This window comes from Dermacentor albipictus, unplaced genomic scaffold (assembly GCF_038994185.2).
Source record: "Dermacentor albipictus isolate Rhodes 1998 colony unplaced genomic scaffold, USDA_Dalb.pri_finalv2 scaffold_40, whole genome shotgun sequence".
Taxonomy (NCBI): domain Eukaryota; kingdom Metazoa; phylum Arthropoda; class Arachnida; order Ixodida; family Ixodidae; genus Dermacentor; species Dermacentor albipictus.
In genome coordinates, this window is record NW_027225594.1 from 426,460 (window position 1) to 448,670 (window position 22,211).

The window sequence follows — 22,211 nt, forward strand, 5'->3', positions numbered from 1 at the left end:
TGCTTCAAGTATTTATGTATTAGGAAAGAAAAGGCTAGCTTATTCGATAGATGAGCTGAATTTATTTTAAATTACGCAAACACCTGCATTCAAGTCGATAAGCAAATTTGATCATCCAGCAGTTATGCACGGGAGTTGCAGGCCGGCGACTGGAGCGCGATGAAGCCGGCGTGTCGACGTGGCCAAGTAGCGCGTTCGGCCAGAAACGGCGAATGAAACGCGGCCGCCGCGCACATCCTGCGAAGCTCCGCGCACACCGGAAAGCACGAGCTGCCCAGACACCCTTGCAGTCGTGGCCGTACTCGGCACAGCCTGGCTGACGTCAGAGTAAACAAGGCGGTGCCGTCTGCCTGCGCAGCCGAGAATGACACGTAGTGCCACCTGTAATCACAAGTCTGTGCTTCGTTTCATACTTGGCAGGCAACGTTGAGGAAGCTGCGCAAAGTGATAAGTTTATAAAATGTTTCAACCACGCGCGTTCCGCACCGCTGTTTGTTGCTTTAAGGCCCGTTTATAGACCGACGTTATGGGCGCACGGGCGAGCGTCGTTCGCGGTCAGTCACGCTACGTCGGTTGCGCTGCGCCAACCGAGATGCCATCTCCTCTATACACCAGAACACCGTGAATTCAAAGGGCGCCGCCATATTGATGAGCGCCGGTCGCGCCATCTATCCCAAGCGCCGCGAAGTAGCAGGCCTGGGCTGCCACGCCGGGAGATGCGACCCGGCGCGAAAGCGAAACTTGGGCTTTTTAGCTGGGCGGAAGGCGTGTTTCGCGTTTTTTCTAACCTGTCATTTTCGCTGTCTGGATTCAATCAAACTTCAAGACCTCATGCAAGTCCGCAATGGCCACACTGAGTGGTGTGCAGACTGCAGAAGCGAATACATCGGGTAACCACGTAAGCACGTAACCTGTGAAGGATTTTACAGCACTGTGTTGGTGCCATATATTATTAAAGCACGCAGAACATTGTCCTCTCCACTTTCACTTTGGTCTTGTTTGGCATGGTCGCTACTGGGTTGGCCGCGTTTGGCAACCAACTGGCGAGGTCGTTTGACTGCCTGATTAGCACACGCCTGCCCTTCACCACCTGCACATTGAAAACAAAATAGACGTTATAGTAAGAAGGGCTGTAGTTCTTTCTCATGCCATCACTATTGCGAAGATATAAAGTCCTCTCAAAATGAAATAGAAAATGCGCCAGGCCAATTGTATCGTGCAACCACTTAAGAGTACAACATTCAGAACACAAGTCTACAGCACTCGAACAAGCAGCATATGATGCTAAACCTGCACTCATTGGAAAATGAGGAACTACAGTAGTTATAGTGTTCAACTACATGTGCAGTCAAAGCCCGTATAACAGGGCGAGCATGACAGATGCAGGTGTTGTACAGTTGCACAAACCACGACAGGGCACGTAAAATTACCATCCCTACTTAAAGCTGCATCATCAGGACCCCTTTGGTACAAGACAACAACCGCACCTGCATTCCAAGAAATTAGCCCCACCAACTGCAGCTACCTGGTACCAGACCTGTTTCGCTTGTGCGAGGCCATCGGATTGTTGGCGCTCCCTTAGAAAAGAAAACAGTAAAAAAAAAAAACTGGTGATAACGAGCAAAATTTTGTTACAAAATACAACAATTAAGCACCTTATTTTCCTCGCCTTATGAACGGAAAAATTTTGCGCTTTGCCCCACATAACAGCCGGCACGCAGTTCAGGAGGCTCAAATGAATTCGTTACGAATGCCACCTGCAACACCAGCTCGTAAAGACAGGTGCGCTGCAAGAACGCCTTCGGCGACGAACAGTCGTCGTTTACGTTTTTGTGGACGCATGCTACGTGACGAGCAGACTTCGGTTTACTTTCATTAGCAATAACGCTCACCAGCAGGGCAACATACTATCGCCTACAACTTGTCGTTCACGCTTCATGGTCATGCCGTGCACCAGCTGCAAGTATCGCTAACCGCAAACTCAACTGTTCCGCTTAATTGTCGGGAGCTCTGCCTGAATGAAAACACGAAAAGGCTTGCCTTCTTGTTATAGCCAAGGCGAAGCACCGGCGCGGGATTCTGCTCTGTGGGCTTGTCCAGAAAGTGCTCAGAGCAAACCTGCGTGTTACACATATTACGTTCGTAGGGTGCAAAGTTGAACGTGGCACCAAAATATACACAGATCGAATACTCACTCGTGCATTTTCACTCGGTTGGTAGTTCTATTCACTGCAGCTATCCACCGGTGGCGCAGCTTGTCATTCTTCGTTGCGGATAGAAATCGGTGCAGGCTGAAAACACCGCACCGGCACGATTCCCTACGTGTATTGTGCTCTTCGCAAACAGCTCTAAGCAACCTGCTTCTTTTCCGCTGGTTATTTTGGCGTCCAAACACGACGCAACGCTGCCCAGATGACTTCTTGTACTTTGGATCCGCGTGAACGCTCACATTTCCGCACTTTGGAGTCCTAGAGCTAGCGCTAGCCATGTCTGCTGGTCGCCGGCGAACACACTTTGGCAGCCCAGAACAACACGGCGCTGGTCGACCGGGCAATCCGGGTGCGAGAGTATGCGTTCGATTAGTCTGGGTGCGAGGCTAGCGTATTCTGGTCTATACTTCAACACGCGCGCCGTAGGCTGCTATCTTCGGAGCATGCGCAGGAGGTTCGCCAAGTCGCGCGCCGTCCGCAAAAGCCGTCTGCGGAGTTGTGTTGGCGCCTTTTTCTTCGCGCGCAATGCATTGTGGTGCGATAGTTCCGACGACTTCGACGCGCGAATGGCTCAGGAGCTATATCGGCGCCGGGCCCGTCGGGGCGCGTTGGAAGCCGCCTGTTACGTTAGCTGCGCCGGTGCGCTCGCCGACGTGACGTAGCGTGCGCGCGCGGGCGTTACGTCGGACTATAAACGGCCCTTTAAACCTACGACGATTTGTACTGAGTAACTACACATGCTTCATACATTACAAGTGCAACTTGTAGAGATATGATTACGTCAAATTACGGATTTTTTTTGAACTTTTTTCTTACTGCCATTATACGTGACGCACGTTGCTTTAGTCGCGATGTCCTGGGTTTGACACAAATGGAGGCTCAACAGCCCAGTTGTTGAACTGTGGCGTAGCTGTTTCGTTAGCGTTGTCGTGTGTTCCAGAGAATAGGGGAACCCACGACAATCATCCCGGAACGGCTGCTTTCCGCAGCTGCCGATAGGCGGCAACGAGGGTTTACGCTAGTGCAGCTTTGGCAGCGGCTAGCTTCTTCGTAGACGAATGCAACCTTGCAAAAGTCCAGAGACCGCGGCGTATGAAAAGAAAAAAAAAATTCTTCAGCACAGCCGCGCAACGTGAAATTGAATAAAATCATGGTGCTAGTCAAGCAGGCGCACGTGGGCAGTACACTTGATTTCAGCCTTTCTATGTCTAGGCTGAGAAGAAAAATGAAATTCAGCGGCAACTGTGGTCCTTAAACTTTTGCACTCGACTGTACATATCGATTACAGTGACCTAAGTTGATTACAGTGAGCTCAGTGACCTAAGTTGCTCCGATGGTTGGTGTCAAACCCTGTTACTCCAGCGCAGTAGCCCGATGGGCTAACCATTGGACCACGGAATACCCAATGACCCAGGTAGGCGGGAAAACGCCTACCTGGGTCGCCTGGGAAACGCCTAGAAGCGTGCGACGTACAATAAGAATGCGAAGGCTTTAAAATGGAGCTGGACAAGCCATTTAATGCGTAGGGCAGATAACCGGTGGTCTGTTAAGTTAGAAAAATGGCTGCCAAGGGAAGGAAACGCAGGCGAGGACGACAGAGAATTTTGCGGCGCGACGAGTTTAGAAAATTTGAAGGAATAACCTGTAATCACCTAGCTCATAACTGTAGCAACTGGTCACTGCTGGGAGAGGCCTTCATCTTGCTGTGGACACTAAATATAGGGGATTATGATTACGATGATGATGAGGGACAGGGCTGACTGAGTGATTCACTGAGGGGGTCCAAAAGCAACGCAAAGGTCCAGAGGGGTGCCACAGGGGAGGGCTTAAACTGGATTTCGAGTCCCTGCGATTCTTTAGGGTGCACCCAAAGCACTGTAAAAAAGCATTTTTGCACCCCACCACTAGTCCATAGTGTGGTTTTATAATATGCGTGACTTCATTGGCTTTATGCCTTTCACGTGAGCTTACGCCGTTTCGTCCAGTTAAGCGCACACACGAACTTGTTAGAAATGACGACGCACAAAAACTTAATAAATTTATAGAGGGTGTTTTAAATAAATGAACAGAACCCACTTAGAAACTCCTACAGCGTCACGCAAAGAATTTTAAGCGCAACTTTCTTTTCGATGGGAGGCAATGCAATCACACCGCGCACCAGCTCCTTAATTTATCTTTTTTAGTATAGATCGAGTTCATTCTTATTTAATTTTCATTTTCTTATTGAACACTGTCGACGAACTTCTCGGTTTCATTAAAGGGAGGGTAACGTTTAAATACCGCTAACACATAACAAACTGTGATACACATAAATTCGCCATGCACAACGGGCAATAAAATAAGGGAAGTGCTCGTTGCAAAACTCGATACGCAATTTCCAAAGCATGCATGCAATGCACGTTCAAAATCGGCAGCACGTTCGCGGTCACAAGAGCGGGAGGCAAGCTATTTCGCATTTCTATTAATTGCATCGAAAAAAAAAAAACGAAATACGTCAGAGCACGTTAAGCAAGGCAGGATAGCTCTGCTGTGGTTTGTACGGACGCGTCTTCTTTGAAGTTGCCAAATGATTCCTTATTTACCCTTGTGTGTTCTTTCTAATTTTAAAAACGGTAACTTTAGCTCATGCTTGCGTCTGTGCTTATCCAGTGAGTCTAGCTTGCATAATTATAACATGGCCGCAAAGCGGAATTTCCATGTCGGTACTTAAACTATATAAAACGGGCTGCCATTCTCTTTATATTTTTTATTTTAGCTTTTAGAACTTTTCGATGAACACCACACAAGCATACTCCAAGACCAGGCATAGAAACGTTTTATAGGCTGTTAACCTCCCCTCTCGTGCAGCATAATGCAGCATTTTCTTTAGAAAGGACAGCTTTTGATTTGCCTTATAATAAATGATATCACTATGTGAGTACCATTCTACCGTGTGCACAATAGTAACTCCTAAGTATTTGAAACAATTTACATTCTGGAGAACTTGATCTCCGATACTGCACACGAAGGAAAGTTCGCGCTTGCTTTGGTTAATATCTGTAAATCTTGCCTTACTATAGTTTATTTCCATGTCCCATCTCGCACAACACTAATCTAAAGCCTGTAAACATTCGTTCAGTTTAATCTGGTCATCTTCACATGCTATTAGGGCAAGAATGATAGACAAAAAGCTTAATTTGTACAGGTGCTTCAACTAGGGAAGAAATATCATTAACATACAGAAAGAACAGTATTGACGCCAAAACACATCCAAGGGGAATCCCCGAATGCAGCTGAGCGGCCTTGACGAACAACGGCCTATCAGTACTACCTGCTTGCAAATAGATAAATAAGCGTCTACCCATTTTAATAGTTGGTTACTTAGTCCTTTACTTATTTCTAGAGTTTAAAAAGCAATTTGCGTTTAGAAACAGTGTCAAATACTTTTACAACATCAATACTTATTGCCTTTGTTTGCAGGTGTCTATCTACGTTCAAGTGAAAATCACGAAGTGTTCCTAATAATTCTGTCACCGCAGAAAGACAGTTCCTAAATACGTGCTTACCTCGTTACCGGTTAAATTCACTGGTTCGATTCAGTCACTGGTTAGATTAAAAAAGCCGGTAACACGTCTTGATATAATGTGCTCCGAAAGCATGCAGCATACTGACGTCACTTATACCGGACGGCAATCGTTTACTTGCATGCGATTGCCACCTTTGTCACCTTTGATAACAGGAGTGACTATTGCACTGAGCCAGCCCTCGGGAAGTGACTGCGTCAGGCATGACTTTACGAATGTTATCTCTGGATAAAAAGACAAAAAAAAATTAAATTATGGGGTTTTACGTGCCAAAACCACTTTCTGATTATGATGCACGCCGTAGTGCAGGACTCCGGAAATTTTGACCACTTGGGGTTCTTTAACGTGCACCTAAATAAAAAGACACCTGTGTACTGCTTCAATTGTATTTTTTAAACATCATCTGTGAGAGACAGCGGCGCTCAGACTTTTCGGGTAAACTTCTATGAAACGCGGATATTACCTGCATGAGAGGTAGCAGTTGCCTGGTGGGTAATTAACCCTGCATGGCGCAAAATTTATCTTATGAAGTGAGAAATTTATATTTAGTGCATCTCAATAAAAAGCACTAGCAAAAAACCAACGCACATTCTTAGTGCTCATTTTGGAATCATATCAAAAGCTTTACCCGTGAACTGCCAAGAAATCATGGCGTTATAAATTCCATGTGTTTCTACGAACTACTTTATTCATAACTGCAAAGGTGGGAACTGTGGCCGCGAAATATTTGACGACAATTTCGCGACACCAGAAGATATATATCTTAGGCAGCATGCTCTAGTCATACTGTACGAAGGCATAACCCGGGCTTGATGTTACGCACTTACGTTTGCGCAACACCAGGTAAAACCACATTTACCTGTGGCAAGAATTGACAAGTCTCGTAATCAGAGATGCCGACGCTCACGTTTCTGAGACACATCTTGGTACTAACTTTTTCTTTCCTATGTCGGAAATTTGTTGCAAGACGTTATGATTACCACTACAGGACCAAAAATTGTTAAGAAGGGTCAGGTATAACCTCTTCAATTGCTGACTTTACGGCACTAGTGGCAATTGAAGAAAGCAAAGCTAGGAAATAGTGCTTTCGCGTCTTAGCACAAAAACACAGGACAAGCTCCGTGTCCGAGTTTGCTACCGAATACGCTGACGTTACAGTTCATGGCGTGGTTTTTGCAGCGCGAAGCTCTGAAGTGCGGCAAGAAAAGCAAAAAAGAAAGAAGGAATGGCTAGCGAAAGACAGGCACAGCGCTTGTGTTTGTACTTCTTTCGCTAACCCCTTCGTTCTTTTTCTATCCGCTCATCAGTGTTCCGCGCTACAGAAATCACACCACGGACTCAGACCAAGATTCTTTTCCAAACTGCTACAGTTAACAAAGGCCTTATCCGTCTGTGCTGCCGAATACGCTGGCATAATAGAGTCCCTCTGAGAGTCTGGGACGATTTTGCCTGGAACGCGAATGGATTACTTTAGCAGAATACGTAGAAGGAGATGTCGAAAATCATACTATTTGTAGCATTTATACTAAGGAGGCATGGTTTCACTACTGCTCATCTTCAACTTTGCATTTGGAACGTGTGTCCCACGTTGAATACTTCAAAAGTTCATTATGGAATTTCTCCAATTAGCTTCCTGGACAATGCGTTTTTTCGCGCTAGTAGTGTCCACCTTTGCAGTTGATTTAACTGAACAGTACGAATTAAATCCATTAGACTAGAAAATATATTACGAAAATAATAACACGAAAGACATCTTTATATAATTCATATATATTTGATCGGTATAAACAGAAATAAAATCTACTTTGTGTCGACATGGCTCTTCTGAGAATAACACAGGGTCATACGTACGTGACACAAAAGAGAGAGCCTTGGAATGAATGTTCGCGCTAAATCCAGTACAGAGAATACGCCCTTTCATACCACTAACGCTGCAAACACAACAACCTCAACTTGAACGTTCTAAAAGTGCCAGAAGAGAAAATATGAAATATGAATATGAATGGTTCTGTAACGTAAAAACAATGTACGTGTTTATTTAAGTTACAGCCGCATGTTGTATGTGTCTTAAGGCTTCGGAGCTTTTACTCAAAGTTTCTCCGTTCGATGACGTACAACGCTCGAGTACTGGCCCCGTCAACTTGCAAGTGCGGCATCGGTGCGTGGTAACGGCGAGTTAAAACTATGTATCTCTATCATGAAGACCGAGCTTGTGAGAGAAAATCGGGGAGAAGGGCAAATGTGCGGGTACGCGCCCTTGCCTTGTTGGGAGCCATCGAGATCCTGCGCTCTGCCAGGCGCAATTAGAGCAGCTTCCCCGACAGCCACAACAGCCATCCCGAGCACACGTGCTCGTACAGGTTGTCGCACGGGCCGTCGCCGCTGCCCAGCGTCTCCTGCGTTCGAGAAGAAGCATGCATGCTACGATAGGTGATGTCCGGAATATGGAACCATGACTTATTTCGGCATCGCAAAATCAGTCAGCAAAAAGAAAGCACGATATTCAAGATTGGTTCCTGCTGGACACAGGGCACTCGTCAGTGGTGCGTGGGCTTGGACACTGGCCATTCTGAACTTCAGCAAGAGTTTCTGACTGGGAGAGTTGGTACATACTTGTGAACGAAAACTACTTCAGTCAACATTTAGCGGTCAATGCGAGAGAAATGCGTTAGCATTTCGTTGCAGCTCTTTGAGGTCCCAGATCCATAATTTAAATTTCGTTCACCGCGTTACCAGTTGCTTGTTCAGGAACTCACTCGACACACACCCTACATCTTCGAACAGGAAAGTGCAATTGGCGGTGATCCAGAGCAGGCCATCAGGGCCCGTATTCACAAGAACGTTCTTACGCTAAAAGCGTTCGTGCCAGCCAATAGGGATGTGGGACATATCATTAGCGAATAATATTAGCCAATGACAAACAGAACTTAAGAATGAAAAGCTTTGTGAAGTCGGCTCCAGTTGCTCTATATATGCGTGCACGTTCTTCTGAGCTCTCCCATTCATTTTCTACCTATACCACGTGGTTGGCTTCCCACACTTCATAAACATACAATTCTTTCCATATTGATACTCCTAATAGCAACGCATTAAAAATGAGTGATACAGACGCGTGTGCGAGGAAAGCACTCGACACACTGGACAAGCACAAGCACTGGACCAGCGTTCACTCTGTTCACTTATACCCTTATGCATGCCAGAGCAAGCTATGGCTCAGGCCGACCTTACTGCATTCCTGTATATATATATATATATATATATATATATATATATATATATATATATACAAAGGCACCTAAATGACAGAACTGCCTGTCTGCAAAAGCATCATTTCTGAGCTTTGCTACGCTCGGAAGTGCCAATTCGAATGCTGTCAAATTACACTACGTTGTCACAATTGGTCATCTTCGGGTTTTGAGCCAATCAGGGAATCTTGGTTTTGTGCCATCATTGCATTTATTCTTTATGCTATCATGGACTGGTCGTAAGACAGGGCTTTCGGCAACTCTCGAAAGTCGACGTGATACAGCCACTAAGTTATTTTGTGAATAAAGCTGGCTGCAATGAGTGTAATCAATCTTGATTATGACAGTCTGCTTATTCTTCAATTCTCGCATTGAATTCGGCATTCGGTGGCATTGCAGTGCTGCCGAATTACTATTCAACGCCATACGAAGACATGATTATTGGTTCCGCGATAACGATGTAACGATATATATTCGAAAGATTGAGATCAACTAAACATGCACTCACCTTCGGTGTTGCGCAGTTGCGCGGACCGAGGCGTCGAACGCTCGGCCGCGCTGGCGCTCCCACGTAGCCGCTGCGGCAATCCCCCACGTGACGTAGTGTTGCGCAGTTGCACGGGCCGAGGCGTCGAACGCTCGGCCGCGCTGGCGCTCCCACGTAGCCGCTGCGGCAACCCGCCACGCGACGTAGTGTTGCGCAGTTGCGCGGACCGGGGAGTCAAGCGCTCGGCCGCGCTGGCGCTCCCACGTAGCCGCTGCGGCAACCCCCCACGTGACGTAGTGTTGCGCAGTTGCACGGGCCGAGGCGTCGAACGCTCGGCCGCGCTGGCGCTCCCACGTAGCCGCTGCGGCAACCCGCCACGCGACGTAGTGTTGCGCAGTTGCGCGGACCGGGGAGTCAAGCGCTCGGCCGCGCTGGCGCTCCCACGTAGCCGCTGCGGCAACCCCCCACGTGACGTAGTGTTGCGCAGTTGCACGGGCCGAGGCGTCGAACGCTCGGCCACGCTGGCGCTCCCACGTAGCCGCTGCGGCAACCCGCCACGCGACGTAGTGTTGCGCAGTTGTGCGGACCGGGGAGTCAAGCGCTCGGCCGCGCTGGCGCTCCCACGTAGCCGCTGCGGCAACCCCCCACGTGACGTAGTGTTGCGCAGTTGCACGGGCCGAGGCGTCGAACGCTCGGCCGCGCTGGCGCTCCCACGTAGCCGCTGCGGCAACCCGCCACGCGACGTAGTGTTGCGCAGTTGCGCGGACCGGGGAGTCAAGCGCTCGGCCGCGCTGGCGCTCCCACGTAGCCGCTGCGGCAACCCGCCACGTGACGTAGTGTTGCGCAGTTGCGCGGACCGGGGAGTCGAGCGCTCGGCCGCGCTGGCGCTCCCACGTAGCCGCTGCGGCAACCCGCCACGCGACGTAGTGTTGCGCAGTTGCGCGGACCGGGGAGTCAAGCGCTCGGCCGCGCTGGCGCTCCCACGTAGCCGCTGCGGCAACCCGCCACGCGACGTAGTGTTGCGCAGTTGCGCGGACCGGGGAGTCGAGTGCTCGGCCGCGCTGGCGCTCCCACGTAGCCGCTGCGGCAAACCGCTACGTGAGGTAGCGTTGCGCAGTTGCGCGGACCGGGGCGTTGAGGGCTCGGCCGCGCTGGCGCTCCCACGTAGCCGCTGCGGCAAACCGCTACGTGAGGTAGCGTTGCGCAGTTGCGCGGACCGGGGCGTTGAGAGCTCGGCCGCGCTGGCGCTCCCACGTAGCCGCTGCGGCAAACCGCTACGTGAGGTAGCGTTCCGCAGTTGCGCGGACCGGGGAGTCGAGCGCTCGGCCGCGCTGGCGCTCCCACGTAGCCGCTGCGGCAAAGCTCGATGACTTCGGGTGCGCTTGAGAATAGCTGTTGTGATCACCACCAGCAGCGACAGCAGGACGAGCCCGATGCACGTGGATGGAGCCCGATGCGAGTGAACGGAGACTGCAGCTCGGGACACAGGCGCGACTCCATGACTTGGAAGCCCATCGGCGATTGCCTGCGATCGAATTTGTCAAGCGTATGGATCGGAGCCACACAAACAGGGGGCTGGAATCACATTAGAGCAAAATTACATATGCCTTACTTTTTCTACACGAAACGCCTTGACCAAAGACGATTCACGTAGAATGCAAATTACAGCTCTCGCGTTCTCTAGGAATGCCTAGTAGCTGCTTGGTTCTACATGTGTTGGTTACGAGCGCATCTAGCGTGCATACAGCCTGGGCATGCCTGGTGACGGTCTGTGCATTTTTATGGTGAGAACAGGTGCTTGGCACGTAACACAAGTTTTATTCACACTGCCATAACTACCGTCCTTCACAGCCTTTAACGACGGACATGTTGTACCTGGTGGGAAGCAGGTGGCGTGATGGATGGATGAATAACATTCTTTACTTCCTTCGGTGCGCGTGATTAGCACGCAGCGGGCCGCTCCCACGTCGGGACAGAGAGTCTATGCCCCTCTGCCGCATCGCGGGCCCGATGGACACCACAGAGCTGTGCTTCAAGGTCCGAGCTGCGTAGAGCTTGGTCCCACTCTTCCTTTGTGGTCCTGGCCTTCGGTGCCAGGGGGCAACCCCAGCGCATGGGAGGAGAAGGCTAGCTATATCTTTGCAAAAGAGACACGGATTGTGAGGGTGCGCATCTGGAAAGATTTCGTGCAGGAAGGCCGGGCATGGGTAGGTACCCTTCTGAAGCCGCCTGTACGTGACATTTTCTGCTTTATAAGAGTGTCTTTTGCAGTAACAGCATGGTTCTCTTGATTAACTTATAGTGCTGGGTGAGATGGTTGTAAGTGATGAGGGGGTCGCGTGATAAAACTAGGAAATGTACAGATACATAGAGTCAAGTGACGCAAGACAAGGGTAGTAGGAGACAGCTTGTAAGAGCCTTGGTCTTGCAACGGACAACAAATAGACTGATGACGATAATCATGGGGATGATTATTAAAGTAAAGTAAACATGGCCGAACGCACTAAAAGGACACCTAAGAGACTTACCTCATGTGTCCTATCACTGTGTTCGTAGGTTCTTGTAATCAACATCCCCTTCGTCCAACACTCACAGTACTAGGACGCCATTATACAGTAACTACGAGCATAGTAAGCCTCGATATATATATATATATATATATATATATATATATATATATATATATATATATATATATATATATATATATATATATATATATGAAAGAAAGCAGTTCTGGGTCCGGGTAAATATTCACAGTGATGAAGGCCGGACCCCGGCCGAAACATCAATAAACCGCTTCATACGCGCGTCTACTTCACTGTATGGATATATATATATATATATATATATATATATATATATATATATATATATATATATATATATATATATATGTATATATATATATATATATATATATATAAATAGTGACCGAAGATGCTGGTCCTAATAATAGGACCAGCATCCGTAATAGGTGATGTTCAGAACACGCCGGTCATGACATCGGTTTCGGCGCCGGCAGTCGCTTCATTCACCTGTATACTCTGAAGCACGGCCTTCTGTTACCTTCGAAAATTCTCCGCGGGAAAAGTCGCGTGGAAGCTGCCTATTCTCGCAATTCGTGCAGCAAGGAAAGGAAGAAAACGAGCTATGTAGGAGATTTAGTAATCAGAAAAAATCGATTTATTAAACAATGCATGCTCACCCAAACTGCCCTTCTATCACGGAAAAATATTGCTCATAGCGGCAAACGGGCTGAAACTCCAAATTTACGTGTAACCTATTGACTTGTCGTTAAGCTTACGCTGTATCTCTGATGGTTCTTCGCAGCGCCTGCCTTTTGCAAACTATTGGTTCTGAATCTCAAGGTTGAAATTCCCGTTGTATAGCCGCCTAAATAACAAAGCTTACTACTAGTTTTGTAACTTGCAAGTAATAATTCACGTTCTTATTGATTCTTAATGAACCAAGAAAACATATTTGCATGTGTTTAAGGCACATTCGCTTGGAGTGGCCCTAAAACTCCGGTTACTGGAAATCCTATGCCAACATCATCCGGCATGTCAAGAAACAGGCTTGTCTACGTTTATACAAAACCTTTTTGTGTGTGTCAGTGAACGCCGTCTTTACAGTGACCAATTCATACTGAAGCTTCCATGGCATCAATTTAATAAACAACTTGCTCGGTCCCCACTGGATTCCAGTAGCTCATTTTATTGCACTTGTACACATCGCATGAACAACAAAACATCGCGTGGAACGTTTGAACGGCGTACTTTACAGGCCCTCAAACAGAATGTTATTTACGATGTATGCACCATCCAAACCCGACAAAGAGTGAGGCCATGGCCTACCTGGTATTGACTGTTTAAAACTGCCAGATGACCGAGCCTTGGCAAGACAGCGCGCTGAGCTGCCCGTGGATGGCCTGTGGTCAGCGATCGGCTAACGAGACACAGCCGCATCGGATGGGAGAATGGCGAACGGGAGGTCACTCCCTCGCAAGGCTGCGCCAAAAGCAAAATGATATGTTGTATATGCTGCTCACTGTCATCGTTATGCCCGAAATCTCCTGCATAAGTTGGGGCAAATACCGGCTAACTTTCGCGCAACGCAAAAACTATTAGAATGCATATCTTGGTACGTACATTGCAGGTTCAAGAGCAACGCATTCTACAGGGAGAGAAAAAGCACTGCTTGCTTCATGCGGCGCATTTAACGGCGCGATAGTGGAAGGGCGTAACGAACAATTCTGTAGGTGTACGCCCGAGATAGAGTAGTTAAACCTCCAGTGCCGATATGCACGAGTGTATACGGTACCTAGATCTCTAACGACGACGCTAGGTGGTAAACGGCAGGCAACGACTCTTCTTGCTGGCGGTATTCGTAACAGCGCGAAGGACAAACACCGAAAGGAAGACATACGACCGGAGGGACACTTATGAATGTGTTGCTTACCGTCCTTGGTGCTGGTATGAACGCTGTCAGCAGGTTAGCCCAACTCACATGCGTCGCTCATTCTAAGACGTGACACTGCGGAGCTCGAGGTAGTGGGTTCGATTCCAATGGCTTTTCTCGGTGAGGGTGGAGTGCAAAGACATCCCGTGTACCATGCGTTGCGTTCGCGTTAAAGAGACCCCCGACGGTTAAAATTAAATTGCAGCCCCCTACCACAGCATGAGTCTTAACAGCAACTTGTTTTGCTTCTACACACGGACACGATCCTGGGGGAACTAGCCCTGAACAGCATCACTGTAAAAAAAAAAAAAAAAAGAAACCGAAGAAGAGCCGAGCGGAAATAATAAACAGTGGTGCGTTGCATTGCCTGCTCACCGTTCTCTAGTTCTTTCTCTGTTCCTGTCCTCAGCGATGCCGTCGTGTTCTTTTCTGCGCACGAGCCAGCAGGATCAAAACCCTTGCCTCGCGAGGTCTCGCTCTTCTTCCTCGTTTCTAAGATGGAGCGTTTAGGTTTTGTTATTATCAGTAGCAGCAGCAACTATGCACCACTTCATTTTTTAAAATCTCCGCAGGGTGAAGGCATCTGCAAGAGGTGGCCGAAGCATGTCGTCTGTATCGCCAGGCAAACATGTTCTATCCCTGAAGGATGTCCTTACGTCTTCAATCTTCATCATCCTCTGCCGCCCTCGATGACGTAGCACTTCCCATAGTGTCCTCTGTGTTACTGTTATATGCCTCTAGATTATGCGCTACACCCTGGAGTTTCGCCGAATAAACTGCACGAAAAGCCAATTGCGACGGTATTTCAAAGGAAACTTGCCTAGTTTTAGAAAGTGTACATAGACAGCAGTCCCCCGTGCGAGGTCACGAGTTCGAAATGCGAGCGGATGCGTTGCAGAAAGCTCGTAAGATTGAATATTTTTGATACAGACGTAATAGACATATATGGCGTGATTGGTACTCACGAAAGAAAGACACAGAACTCGCCCCCGGCGTGACCTCTGGTATTGGGTGGCACCCACGATGCGTTGAATATATCGGTGGCTATAGTCTGATATTTGCCTTATATAGTATAGAAACTCATCGATACGTTCCTATATGTTACGTTCTCCATTGCTGTTATATCCTGAAGCACCGGTCCCATTTAGTACCCATACGGTCGCGTGCATTAGCTTCCCCCGGTTGTTACCTTTCCCGCTTCGTGTTGTTGCGTCGAAAAAACTATGACGTCGCCGCACAGCCATGGCGGTATCGCCTACTTCGACCGCCGCATGTTGTCGCTGAAAACGGTTACCTCACAGAAGAGAGAGAGAGAGAGAGAGAGAGAGAGAGAGAGAGAGAGAGAGAGAGAAAATTAATTGTCCCAATGGCAGCCCCAATTCTCCGAAGTGTCGTCGCTTGTAACACACCGGGGTGTTCCTTGGAAGAGCAGATGCCTCGTGAATGTGCCGGGTGTGCTGCACGAGGGAGTCGCCAGAAACTGCTGCGTCACAGGGCAGAAGGATTGACACCACCGGGTTCAGATCCCATAGTTTCGTGCAGTAATGGCAGGAAACGGTATGATTTACATCATCGCTGGTTGCCGATCTCAGTACGGCTCTCACTGTCATTGTTGTCGTCTTTAACCCGTGGTCGAATACCAATATGAGGAGGAGGAGGAAAAGGAGGAGGAATACACAAGAGGCGGCTCTCTACTTCTAACCATACGGAAAACCGCCTGCTTCTTGGCCAATCCCCCATAGTGGGTACGCGCCACTGTCTGGGACACAAGACAAGACAAGGTGGCTTCAAATCCAGGTTTGTGGACTCCGTTTCGGGACGCTCTCTAAACTTGCGGGGTTATTATATGCTGCTTGGAAACGAGAAAAAGGGGCCGCGGGTGCTCTTAAGGAGGTCGTTATTATAGAAGATTTGAACGAAGCGCCAGATGGAAATTATAAGCTTCATTTTTCTTTTTTCGCTTGGGTTGCCACGTGACGCAACGTCAGTATGAAATAAAATAAAATCGTGCATTAAAGTTCATTGTCTGTCTGTCTGTCTGTCTGTCGTGCAGGTCCGTTTCATGCAGATACTCATTCATAGTCTATCTATCACCATAATCCATCATTCATAGTCTTCAGTTTCATCACTGTTCAGTTTCACACCTCCAAGTACCCTTTCGCGAATTTTCATTGCCCCAGGGCACGTTTTTTTAAACTCACGGCTGCGTCCGCTCCATAAAAGTGTTTAACGTTCAGTGTTACTGCCGGGCAGTGATGGCTAGATTTACTGGGAGGGTTTTCAATAGCTTTATGGCTCCATAGTCGAGTGCAAATGAGGCCAGCTTCTTTCTTTACCTCATAAAAGGTGCTGCCTCAAGCATTATCGGGTGTTGCGCTTAGATAATAAGCAAAAATATAGCAGTGATCCACACTAAGTACTTGCGAAGATTGCTTCATTAGCAAAGCAGTTAATCTGCAACAAATTTAGCCAAAATGAATTTTCTTTGAAGCTGGCCATTAAGGTGCCATCTCGCGGAAAGAATCTAATGCGCTTCCCAACTCAGCTTAACGCACATATCGAAAGCAGCGATTTTCTTCGGAACTCTGCTAACCTTACATTTATCTTTCGTTACAGGTTTGACTTCAATTTCTAGAATGCTACGCGTCATCTAAATCAAATAATTAAGAGTTTTTCATAGCTTCCTATATACGAGGCTATGATTTATTCACCTAATTTTTTTTTACTCGGTACCAGGACACTACTATTTATCATTACGTTCATTTCCACGCCTTCGAGAAGAATTGCTTTCCACCTGAATAGGTGGAGGAACGCTATATACCACAGGCAAATTTTTGAAGAAAAAAAATTCCTTGCAAATTAAAGAAAGTCGATTGGTACACCCCATTTCCAGCAGGGAACTAAAAAAAAAAGCTATCTTCTCGAGTGAAGGCACAGAATCCAGCATATAAGCTCCATTTTGTATTCTGAAGTATTTTTTTGCGTTGTCATAATTAGCTTCTCTTGTTTATAAATGTGTTAACACTCACATTTCTACGTGTCATCCCAGTTTTCTCATTGATGTAATCTTAATGTTTTTCTGTTCGCATTACCAGGAAATCTTGTCTTGCACTCCCTTGCGACGTCTTTCAGTGCATACTGCATACCTGAATGTATATTCTATAAGGACTAAATTGAATGAAATATTGTTACGTGAAGCTTGAGCCCAATACTATTTACAATTTATTTAGGTAAGCTCACGAAGGCCAAAATGGCGACGCTATATCAAGCCGGCACACACGTCGTCTTCGTCCTCCTCAGTGCAGCCACACTGTGGCGGCTGTAACGTGGCAATATTGTTTGCATTTGTACAAAAAGCAAGAGAATGGTGTGTAACCATCGATGTGTATCAAACGTTCAGTTACTTCACCAGAAGCTAGAGTTTATAATTATTAAATTGCTCTGCGGTACAGCCGATACCGACGACGAAGATAGACATTGTTGTAACGAGACAGTGACAAGCCCTCCATCCATTCATCTTCCTTAGCACCATGCCCGTTTGTGAAAACATGGACTTGGCCTACAAACGAAGGGCTAGCGATTCGCGTCAAAACGTGTTTCATATTTAAATCCATTTCATAGCGCTCTGGCATACCACACTGCTGTACTCTTCGAACACTGAGAATAAACGTACTCCGCTAGGGACTTCGGGAAATGTCAAAAATCAAGCAGAATATAAGAAGCTGTTCTTGACTTAGGAAGCCTTCCTTTTGTGACAAACACACATAAAGCAATAAATGTGTAAACAATCAGTGTAATTTGTATATTTATTCTTTCCTTCTTTAAAAAAAAATTACCGGCACTTACTTTCGGTGCACTTGGGTTTCCCACGCGCCTCTGCGGTAGTGAGTGTTCTCCCACCGAACCTCGTTCTCCTTGATTAATCGCTCCTTCGCGAATGCTCTTAGCTCCTGCGGGAGGCGCTGTTCGAGTAAATTAGTTCGTGCAGTAGTTTTGTGCGCGCGTTTCATTTATTCAGGCCCATTTGTAAGCGAATTGAAAGGGGCCAAGGTAAAAAGCTGCTTGTTGGCAGCTCGAGTTGTCCCTCCGATCCTCCCCCTTCCCCCTCCCCTCCTGGCGTTCACTCTAGGTTTGCCGCTTTGGTGGTGAATGAAGATGCACGCAGCTGTTTATGTCTGCCGTTTGTTTACGGCTTTTCGCTAATACTTTCCAACGAATATTCGTGAATTCTGGGTTGGTAGAATCGAGTTCGTGCTGTTGTGTATAAATCACCGTGCTACATGATACGATCTATACGATGGAGACGCTAGAATATATATTTTTTTCTTATATCAGTTGTCTGCTGGCGCATACGACCGAGAAGCCATGGCGAACCTCTTACAACATTCAACTGTGACAGGCGAGAGACTCATTTGCATCGCGCATAGTGAAATATAGCGGGCAGCACGACTCAATTTTCCGGTCCTGCGCTTCTACATTCAGGTTGCTGAAGGTCGTGCAGGCGCTTCTCTATCAGGTTGTTGTCTTTGCGTCTGTTTCTTTCACTTTTGGGATTATCGTACCGCGCCAAAGCTTGTCAAATGCCAATAGCGGCAATGCTTCCATTTGCTAGAATAATATTGGCAGCTGAGCAATCCGTATTTTGGGAATGCCAGGTGGGCAGATCGCCAGTATCGCGTGTCGATGGAGATGTGGTAGTGCACGGCACGCACCCACGTGGTCTCACCTACGTGAGCGTTCTTCGCGGCCATAACATCTAGCGAGCACTTCGTCGTGAGCGAATTGAAGGTGCTGCCGCCAAGCCAACGCAACAGTAAATGTCTTCAGGAGTCGTCGACGGCGTTTCTTTCATTTTTTGTTGGTTTGTGCATAACCTTCATCACGTTACATGAAAGCTCCGCATGGAACTAGCCGATACCACTGCCATGCAGGTGTCAATGTAGAAACTGCGACATGCGATAAATAGGTCCACTATATTTGACGTTTTTTTTGGAGTGCGGTTGCTTGATCAGCGTTCCACAGGTTAGAGATGTGCGGGCGGTAGGCACTCATTTCCATCTGATATCTTCGCACATCATATAAGGCAATATAGTCGTTTCTTAACGTTCTTTTCAAGGTTCATTAAGTTTGCGGTAAACTGACGACTTGTGACAGCCTGTTTATTCCCGTCACGGTTACACGTGCTAATAATACACGCTATGACGAATGCAAGAGTCACCACAAAATTTTAGTTGTAACTAAACAGGAGTCGCTCTAAAACGAAGAATTTCCAACAGCCACAGTTTTACAACAGTTAACAGCAGTTTTCGCAAAAGAAAAAAAAAGTTTCTTTCGCTTCGACCTGCGTCCAATAGACGTGCTCAGCAAAACCAAAAGTAAAAAAAAAATATTAAAGAATAAATATAGCCAGCCTGAGTTAGGGTTAGTGCCACCACATGCTTACGAAAGACTGGAAAACGCTAGATCTAAGCGAGGCATCAAGCACGACTAAAAAAAAAAGATAGGATGTGAACAAACTGTGAAACCTAAGGAATATAGATAGCCTCGAACAGACTGCCGTCTGACTATATCTAGTGCGAAGCGGAAGAAAGATGACGAAATGCTGGGGAGGCTTACGGATATAAAAAGCTTATAGAGCTAGCCAAACTTGTCTAACTCCCTAACCCTAAACCCTAAACAGACGCGAGTCTTTCTCTTAGCCACTGCTTCTCGGAATGCAAAGAAAAAAAAAAAACAGAAACGGTAAAATGAAAAGTCCAGGTACACCCGAGGAGGTTTGGCTAGAGAGCCAACGCATGGATAACTGTATATGCGTTCTTAGATAGATTGTCCATAAAGACCCTTCACAAGCCGAAGAGCCGCACACGAGGCTTTGCACGCTAGTTTGAGACGTCAGTTCTACTTTTGCGCCCCATCGATTTGCGGCGTAGGGGCCAGGCACGAGACGTGACTTGGTGCACGCTGGCTTTGGTTCAGAGAAGAGCTGCACTTTGAAACCAGAGAAGATGGCCTTCTGCCTTTTTTGCGACTTCTCGTCGTTGTATTATCACTTCTCTGTATTTTTTTCTAAAGTTTAGAGACAGCGAGGTGCAGCGATTCGCGCTCAACTTCACATAAAATACGGGAGAATCCATTTTCACAGGGTATGAGAAAGGAGGTGATCACGGATACTCGTCCCCTGCTACATTACGTTTGCTGATAGCGGTTTTCTTGACAAAATATAGGAAAGAACGCCGCTGTAGCAGACGAATAAAGAATAGGTGGAGTGGAAGAAAAGGAATGCAGACGAAAGAAATGTAAGACGTGACAAAAAAAGTTATCTTTCCATGAATCTGTGCGTCTTCTCATCAGAGAAAATTTTGTTCAGTTAATTGTTTCTCGCCAATAAGTTTGTTCACACAAATACGTCTTCAATGGATTGTGCACATGCTCTGTAGAATTACGATATACGATGGACAAGCTTGTGGCCTGTGATGTAGCATATTAAACCCCGGAAAGCTACAGTATTTTCGCTACTTCGATAGCCCGTCCAGACCCTATAGTCCGCAATATTGCACCGTTTGTTCAGACGCAATATAACACGGGCTCCAATCATTTGATATTGACACCGCTGTGTTCAATGAAGCACACCCCAAAATAATTAAACACAATAAAAACTCCACCCAAAAGATTATTAAAAAAAAACAGGCATCTCGAACCCCGACTAGGGCTTCTTCTTCAGAGGTGAGATGGCGTGAGGCGTAACAGAGCTTCTGTGCAGTTTTGGCGCTTTGACAGGTGCGCAGACACTTTTCGTAGACCATGAGGGTAAAAGCCGGGAAGTGCTCCTGACGAACGACTGATGCTACCCGGCTTCTTGTGGGTGCACCAAGATCCCGAAAGGAGACCCCACGGGTGGTTGTCTTCTCCCTCCAGGACGACAGTGCCACCGGTCCTAACCTGTTGATAAAAAAAAAAGAACTCGCAACGTTGTGCCCCAGCCCTGCGTTCTCTGTTTAGGTGGCGAAGGGCATTCTTGTGTTGACGAATTTCTTTCCGGGAGGATTCTAGTATCGCCGATACACGACGCGAGACATTCGGTGCAGGTGATCTCGTACACAATGCCCCGCGCCTTTTCGACAGGAACGCGGTCTTTCGAGGGAGGAGGCTACCGACCGTAGAGGGAGGCTTGTGTGCGACGTCAACTCCTTGGTCTCGCAGCGCAAGGGCTAATGTCGTGCTGACGCCTCGAACGTAGGGTATCGAGACATGGCGCCGTTGTCTGGGGGGTGTGGCAGCCGCCACCTTCCTCTCGTTGTCGTTCTGTGGGCGGAGGGCACGGTGAATAAATGTATTTGTATAACCGTTCAGCTCAAGGCCACGGATAGTCGCGCTCTCTTCTTCCTTCTAGAGGTGCGTGGACGAGCAATTTCCTTCGGCTCTCTCGACGAGGCCTCGGACTACAGAAAACTTGTGGCAGGTGGGGTGATCGGAATTGAAGTGAAGATATCTTCCTGTATGTTTCGGTTTTATGAAAACGGAAAAGGAAAGGTTCGGTTGCTCTCTTTACACGAGGGAATCTTAGAAATGGGGGAGAACCGGAATTTCGGCATTCCACTGCAAACTGTATAGCCGGCTCTACGGAGTCCAATAGCGCGGGCAAATCGTCCGCCTCGAATGAATTCACTCCGCAAGGAACAATATGTGCACAATTCAATATGTGCACTTCACTCCGCAAGGAACAATTTGTGCACGTAGCGCACAAACATTGTTGGATTGGGCGTGAAAGTGCAAAGCGGTCGCTTTTCATCATTCCTGCATGGCGAGTGCGGCATGTGTGACGGAGATCGTGGCACCTATAGCAGTTTCAGTAGTCTTTCTGTCTAACTGGTTGTTGAGAAAGAGAAGCGCTTGAAAGGCAGAATTCCAACAACTGAGAAGATGTGATTAATAGAAAAGGGAGCGTGGTCTTTCAGTTGTGGGGTCATGTTCGAGCGCACAAACGTGTCACGGAAAGCGCCAAGGGGCACTGTCACGCTAGTGAACATCGAAAGCACCGCGCGGTGTCTTTCGATGCGGTTTCGCCTCTCTGAAAAACCTCGTTCCAGTTGAAAAGGTGCAGGGCATCGTGTGCAAGATTACCTGCACCGACTGCCCGGCGTCGTATATTTCCGAGATGAAAAGCTTTCCGGAAATAATTCGTCAACACAATAATGACTTTCGCCACCTAAACAGAGAACGCAATGCTGTGACAGAACACTGTGAG

The 22,211-nt window shown here is 47.4% G+C and overlaps 1 protein-coding gene across 1 annotated transcript in view; it reads right to left on the reverse strand.

The window, feature by feature from the left end:
* The window catches only part of LOC135914571 (serine/arginine repetitive matrix protein 2-like), a 38,466-nt gene continuing 16,255 nt past the window's right edge, over window positions 1–22,211 (reverse strand). Inside the window, exons 2-5 of the mRNA XM_070530010.1 lie at window positions 13,363–13,515; window positions 9,527–11,030; window positions 8,035–8,169; window positions 1–350 (exon numbers count right to left, since the gene is read on the reverse strand). Of these exons, the coding sequence (XP_070386111.1) occupies window positions 112–350; window positions 8,035–8,169; window positions 9,527–11,030; window positions 13,363–13,473 (1,989 nt within the window). The 5' untranslated portion in view covers window positions 13,474–13,515 and the 3' untranslated portion in view covers window positions 1–111. The remainder of the gene's footprint in view (window positions 351–8,034; window positions 8,170–9,526; window positions 11,031–13,362; window positions 13,516–22,211) is intronic.